Genomic DNA, 7,404 nt, shown 5'->3' on the forward strand with positions numbered 1-7,404 from the left:
TAAGGGATCCTCTTTTTCAAAAGCTCCTCAGGTGGATTATAAGGCACAAAGTTCAAATGCTATTGAAAAAGAAAGAAAGAGAAAGAGAAAAGGAAGGAGGGAAGGAGGGGAAAAAGTCATCCATTCTTCTCGGCTCAGTCACTGATGTAAAAACCCGAGTAATCTGGTGCTGTTTTACTTAAATAAGGAACAGGGGATCCCAGGAGGGGGAGAAGCATGACACATTATCAGCTGCTGAAAACTGCACCTAGTGTGGCTGCTAACAATGGATTTGGAAAGCCCAGGACCTCTGGCATGGCTCAATGCTGCCAGTGGCCAGGAGACAGGGTGTCAGGAGGCTACAAGGGGGTTGGGCTGTCCTGTGAATAAGGACAACGGCTGTGCTGGAAATATCTAAGCAAATGACAACTCAAGGCCACACGGACCTGTGTAGTCTGCTGCCTCCTGGACTGTTCCACCCCAGTACTTCAAACTTGACACATCTAAAATCTGAACTCAGCATCCCTGCCACTTCCTTCCCTGCAATTTCGTCGCCTTCACAGCCTCTTGGGATGGATTTAGTATGTACCTATCCAGGCTTCCAAGACAGAAGCTTGGGTGTCAGCCTGGACATCCCTACTTCTCATGCTGGCTGCATATAATTATCAACCCGCCCCACCTCTGGTCGACCCTGGAGTCCCCTGCACATCTCTTGGTGTCCACACTGCCGTGGGGCATCACACCTGTCCTCATTGACCCTGGAGTCCCCCGCACATCTCTTGGTGTCCACACTGCCGTGGGGCATCACACCTGTCCTCGTCGACCCTGGAGTCCCCCGCACATCTCTTGGTGTCCACACTGCCGTGGGGCATCACACCTGTCCTCATCGACCCTGGAGTCCCCCGCACATCTCTTGGTGTCCACACTGCCGTGGGACATCACACCTGTCCTCGTCGACCCTGGAGTCCCCCGCACATCTCTTGGTGTCCACACTGCCGTGGGGCATCACACCTGTCCTCATTGACCCTGGAGTCCCCCGCACATCTCTTGGTGTCCACACTGCCGTGGGGCATCACACCTGTCCTCGTCGACCCTGGAGTCCCCTGAACATCTCTTGGTGTCCACACTGCCGTGGGGCATCACACCTGTCCTCGGGGACTCCTGTCTCGCACAGGGCGGGATCAGGGGGCTGCCGTGGAGATGGCGAGTCTCTCTGTGAGCAGGCTGTTTCCCTCCCTCTTATTCCTTCCCTTCTTGTCTCACTGAATTACTTGTTTTCGAGAACTTTGCTTCTAGGGGTCCTTTTCTCTTCATGCCCTTCACCTCCCCTTCTCCCGGGAAATGACCACACAACCAAACAGCTCTGTGAAGGCTCAGATGAATGACCCTTTCCCTTTGGAGTTAAACCTGCTCTCCTCTCCAGAGTTAAGAACAATAACTGATCGGGCAGCAGCTGTGGCTCAAAGGAGTAAGGTGCCAGCCCCATATACCAGAGGTGGTGGGTTCAAACCCGGCCCCAGGCAAAAACTGCAAAAACATAAGTAAATAAATAAATAAAAATAATTGATCTCAAAAGACTTCCTTTATCCTGGGGAGAATTCTATCACTGCTTCCATGACACTGTTTTACAGGTATTATTTCTAGCTCTCTCTTCCCTGATCAACTTACGGACACTTGCAGGCAAGTACTAAGTCCAGTTCATCCTTGTATCTCAAAATACAGAGGGGGCGGTGCTCAAATACAGTAGACCAAAAATAAAGAAAAAATGGAAATGAAAGCCTAAGTAGAAGCAGGGACCAATATTTGTCCTTCTCCTCCAAGGGCAAACAATAATGGTAAACTTATGTCATTATTCACACCAAATCTGGGCCATGTGTGGCGGCCCACTCGTAGAGGTATAACTGCAGGTGTATTTAGAGCCGTGCACCAGCATCCTCATCAACCATTCGCCCCCCGATTTGGAATTCAAGCCTCTTTTTGATGAGAACTTCCAGATATAGTCAAAAAGGACACTTGGACTCTGAGTCTCTCCCTGAGGACCCGAAAATAGGAGGTAACTTGCAGAAGAAAGGGAAATTGTACTCATCCACGCTACCCTTCACGCACTGCCTTCTAAAGCAAGCTGCTGAAACCTGTAGGAGTGAAATGGATTCTAAGCATATGCAGCTCAGATGCTCTGTCAGTGGGCCAGGCATTTCATACTAAATCCCAGTGCCTTCAGGGACCACAACGTCAAACCCAACACCTTCCAGGGCTTAGCAAACACGCCCCCACTTCTCACTGGCCCCAGCTACCCTTCCCACATCCAGCCAGCTCAGGGAACTTTCCGAACAACTGGATTGAGTGTCTCTCTCTAAATGTGTAGGAAGAAAGCTTTACCAAACAACTGTGGAAAAGTGAACATTACAGACAAACCAGTAATTTGAATAAGGCTCAAAGTCTGGATCCTTGCCCAAAATCAAAGTAGCCAGCCAAGGCCCACGGGCCCGATGAGACACAATCCTGAGATGTTATCCCAAGAGCCAACCACTAGAGTTGTCCTGGAAAATTCAAGCACTTAAGAAGAAAATTAAAAGGCAGGGTGGAGAAATGCTATGATGTCCAATCAGGGAAGGTCGTCACGAACAATTCTCCGTGTGTCAGTGAATAAAACAGTCATAATTAGTTGAGACTAAAAATGTTTCTTATCATAATTTCCAATGTCCATAGGTGACAGAAGAAAATAAAAATGGAATGGACCACAGGAACAGAATCTAGTTTTTAAAATTGTATTTATTCAAAGGGGAAACAACATATGAATGAAACATATTCTAAAACTGAACTTTTTCAAAACATACCCCTCTTGGTAAAATCCAATCACGTATCAGCCCATTATTATTGAACTTACCAAGTCAAAAAGCATATGTGCACACACACACACACACACAGGCACACACGTGCGTACACGCACATCACACACACATACACACACCATTTGCACACTGAGTCACACTGCAAGGGCCATGGCATTTGGCAAGTGAGTGCTTCAGTGGGCTGGGCATTCCCACCATTCTGATCCCAGCCCTGTTTCAGGACTGGGCCACCTTCCACTAAATAGTAACAGTCAATTGTCTTTAATATTAGAGTGGTTTGTCATTCCTGTCAAAAAAGTTTCATGACACTAGCTGCTAGTCCTGGAGCTTAGATCAAAGAAAAAACAAAGAATACTTTCTTTCCAAACAGGGTGGAATCCTTCCTCTTTACTGACACTACCTCTAAAAACATTTTAAAACATGTTAGTGCCATCACATGGGCCAAGTATAATTAGGCAGTACAATGGACTTTGTCAGTTGGTTTCTTTAAAGTTCAGAATAAGTTTCAGAAAAATTATGAAGTATAAAACTAAATATGTAAAGTCAGAACAGACATGAAAAGCCTGCTGGAGCTGTCCCCGGTTTCCGTGTGCCCGTGCTACACCAGGGTGGGCACATCTGACACATACGGACCCCAGGGCCTTCCAGATTGAAAAAGCAACTTACTAGTACTTAATTAGTGGCTTAAAGCAGGGGTCCTCAAACTACGGCCTGCGGGCCACATGAGGCAGTGTGATTGTATTTGTTCCCGTTTTGTTTTTTTACTTCAAAATAAGATATGTGCAGTGTGCATAGGAATTTGTTCAGTTTCTTTTTTATTTTTAACTATAGTCTGGCCCTCCAACGGTCTTAGGGACAGTGAACTGGCCAACTGTTTAAAAAGTTTGAGGACCCCTGGCTTAAAGAATCACATTTCTGGAGGCAACAGTAGAAGCCAGGAAGACTCACCCCCTCTTTTGACTTGCACATTCTATGCACTCAATAAATGTTCACTGAATTCAGAAATGAGGATTCAAAAGGTGGCTTGTACACCCTCCATCCTGGGCTAGAATGAGAAGAAAGACCCCTGGCTGCTGGCCGAGGCCTGGGCCTTCTAGATCTGATCTCCTTAGAGAAGGAGGGTGGTGCTTCTTCACTTTGGAAACCGCTAAACTCCCTGCTTTAATACAGCTTGCACCTTCCAGTGGGAATGTCTTCAGAGGTGAGTGGGAAGGCTCTTTCTCAGAGCTCCCTGGGCTGAGAACACCCACACCCCCTGGAGTGCACCCTGGACCTCTTCCAGGGCCACTCTGCTCCTCTCCACTTTCAGGAGCAAAGGGCTTGCTCAACATCCCTCAAGCTGCCTCCACATGCACTGTTTGGCTTGGTGACCAGAGCCAGCACTGAGGAACCCTGAGCAGAACGCAGACAGCTGAACCGCAGGCATTAGCTGCAAGCTTCAGACAAGGCGCCCAGTTCAGTGAGCCCCTCTCCTTAGACAGTCACACACACCTGACCAGGCTTCCTGGTACCAGAACTCAAGGCAGTGGAGTTTGGAGTTTGAGGGAGGGATCTGGAGCCAGAGATTTGAGTTTGAATTCTGGTTTTGCCTCTTACTAGCTGTGAGAGTCACTTTACTTCTCTGTACCGCAATGTCCCCATGTATAATGAGAGTACCCACCTAACATGGTTGCTGTGAGGATTAAAAGGACACTTAAAAAGATGTTTGTCAGTACTTGGCTCTAAGAACAGTTAAGTAACAAAGTTACCTAGAACTGAACAAAACCCTCACTAAAATGAACAAATCTTGAACAAAGCCTTGAATTTGACTGACATGGGCTTTAAGGACTTGTAGAAAGACTCCATCTTCTGTTTTAATAATTTGCCACTTAAAGTTTAGTTTTTCTATGTTACTCTAACAGAACAGTATTCGTTCACCTACTTTCACTGTTTCATTAGGAACATTCTTTTTTGAGTGAATATGGAACAAACAAAAAAATTAAGGGGCATTTATATTTTTCTCAACAATACATCTCCAACCTCTAACGGTGGTGTTTAAAGGGGTGACATCACACGTGGGGGGGGGGACGATTCTGAAGTGCTTTGGAGGCCTCCACAAGCTTAATTTGAGATAAGGAAAGGGGTCTCTTCAGCAGCGACAGACATGCCTGTGATGTGGGGACCCTGCCAGCTGTGTCCTGGAAGGCCCCATCTCCTGGGTACACCAGGCAGGAGGAGGGGGCGTCCTGCAGGCTAAGGGGAGGGGAGGAAAGCTTTCCATGGGCTCCTTCAGTTATGAGAGCACCCCCTGCCTTTCCCCCTCTTTCCTATATTTTGCAAGACTGTTAAAACTCCACTGTTCCAAAAGAGCTCTTTACATTGGCAGGTAATCTTTCCGGAGACTTAACCAATCTTCCCTTGCTGTGGCAGGGATTCCCAAACCTGACTGCCCAACAGAATACCTGGGGAGCTTCTCAAAGTCCCAACGCCCAAGTCCAGTTAAATTAGGGCGTCTGAGGGTGGAAGCCAGACTCGGTTTTGGTTTGATTTTTCTTAATTCCAGGTGATTCCAACGTGCTGCAACGTTTGGGAACCACTGTTCTATGCCCTTCCCCTCCCCCAGCGGCGAGCTCAGCCCCAACCCCAGCTCCCTAAACCAGTGACTCGAGCGGCAAGTGCGGACCTGACTCTCCAAGCCTGGGCCGCTTGGTTTTGAAATTGTGCAATTAAACCTTCTGAGGCACGTCTCTCGGTCAAGGGGTTTGTGGGCGGCAGTCACGAAGCCAGGCGCGATCGAGCTCCCTCTGGACGTTTGGCATACGTGAACCACGGACCTCGATCCATTTTTTTTTTTTTTAGTTGAATATTTTGGTTGGCCCTAAGTCAAATTCTTCAAAAAAAACAAAAAGAAACATCCAAAAGCGACGATCGGAATTTTGAGAAGTTTGCTGTGAACCCTGTTTTGAACAACCAAGGCAATGGCCCGCCTGGAGCTCCGCTCCTGGGGAATTCAGGACAAGAATCCAGCTGTTCCACCGCAGGGGCCGGCGACAGCCCGGGCTGCAGGTGGGCAGCGAGCCTCAGGGAGCCCCGAAGGCAGCCATCTAAGGAGACGCCCCGCTTCAGGCGGGGGCGCCCGCGAGGAAGTGAGCCTCGGTTCCAGGCCGGGAAGGAACACCGCGCGCGGGGCGAGCCACCGGGTCTGCACCCAGCGGGCGGGTCGGACCCCACCCCGGGTTTGCCAGATAGGAAACTAACCACCAGCAGCACCAGCCCTTCCCGGTAGCCGCCTGTGGGAAGGTAGCGACAGAGACGAGTTCTCCCAGCTTCCTAGGTCTGGGCTGAGACTCCACACCCTGGAAAAGGGCTTGCAGGGACCTGCGAGCGGGGCAGGGACCCACGCTGGCCAGCGCGCGGGGTCAGCCACACACGGGAGGGGTGGGAGGGTAGGAGGCCCTAGGGGTGGATGGATTCCCGCGGGTCCTTCCTCAGCCTCCCTAACTCAAGTGGCCTCGGCGGCTAAGACGCGTCCGCCCCCAGGGTGCGCGCCCCCGACCTGGCCTCGCCTCTCCGGTGACAGTCTGGGAGCACGTGCCGGAGAGCGAGCCGCGCGACGCCCGCCCCGCACCTAGTTTTCACCCACGGACGCCAGTCGGGTGCGTGAGGGCAGCGAAGTGAGGAAAGAAAGTTGGGAGCTGCCCGGGGCGCGAGATCGCAGTTGCCGGCGGGTGGCGGTCCCCACCTAGGCTCTCCCGCAACCCCGCCGCCTGCGTCTCCCTTCCTCCGGCCGCCGTTGGCTCGCCCAGCCCAGAAACGAAACGTCTAGTCCCTCCCACGGCCCGGCCAGACGCGCGGCTGATACTCAAGGAAACAGGAAAGGAGAGGCGGGGGCGCGGGAGCCGAGCCGGTGCGCCGGGCGCGGGGCGCGGACGCGTTCCGGGGGGACGGCACGCCCTTACCTTTCTTTTCCTCCAGAGCCCGACTCGCCTGGACTAGTGTAGCCAGCAGCAGCAGCAGAGGCGCGGCTCCCGCCGTCCCGAAGAGTCGCATCGCTGCCCGCGCGGAGCTCGCTCGGGCTCTCCCAGTTAATCCTGGACGGAGTGAGGCGGCCGTGCGCGGTGGCGGCGGCAGCGCAGCGAGGCGGAGACTCGGGCGGACGCCACCGAGGTGGCCTGTCGTCCGGTCAGGGAGGCGGCGGCCGCCGGGGCTCGCTGGGCACTCGGACCGCCCTGGCCGCAGGCGCGCACACCGTGCCGGGGTGGAGGCCGCTGCTGCCGCGCTGCGCCGGGGGCAGCCCAGACGTCTCGCTCGCGCGGGGCGGGCGCGGGGAGGCTGGGCGGGAGGAGGAGGGACCAGGCGGAGGAGGAGGGGTCGGGAGGAGCTGAGGAGGAGGAGAATGCCAGGAGGAGAACCGGCCGGAGGACCGAGGCAGGCAGCAACCCGGAGGTGGGGTGCAGCGCCCGGGCTGGAAGGGGCGGCGTGCGGGAGGGGACCGGTGACCTTACAAGTCACTTTCCGAGTGGGGCGTTCCCTGCACTTGAGCTCAGGCCGCAGTTCCCGCGGACTTGCGAGGTTGCCTCTCTGGCCCTCTGTC

The 7,404-nt window shown here is 52.7% G+C and overlaps 1 protein-coding gene across 1 annotated transcript in view; it reads right to left on the minus strand.

Annotated features, from left to right (window-relative positions):
• Nucleotides 1–7,134, minus strand: part of EGFR (epidermal growth factor receptor) — a 183,636-nt gene extending 176,502 nt beyond the window's left edge. Inside the window, exon 1 of the mRNA XM_053554032.1 lies at nt 6,770–7,134. Within this exon, the coding sequence (XP_053410007.1) occupies nt 6,770–6,860 (91 nt within the window). The 5' untranslated portion in view covers nt 6,861–7,134. The remainder of the gene's footprint in view (nt 1–6,769) is intronic.
• Between the last annotated feature and the right edge of the window lie 270 nt (nt 7,135–7,404).

This window comes from Nycticebus coucang, chromosome 11, assembly GCF_027406575.1.
Source record: "Nycticebus coucang isolate mNycCou1 chromosome 11, mNycCou1.pri, whole genome shotgun sequence".
NCBI lineage: Eukaryota > Metazoa > Chordata > Mammalia > Primates > Lorisidae > Nycticebus > Nycticebus coucang.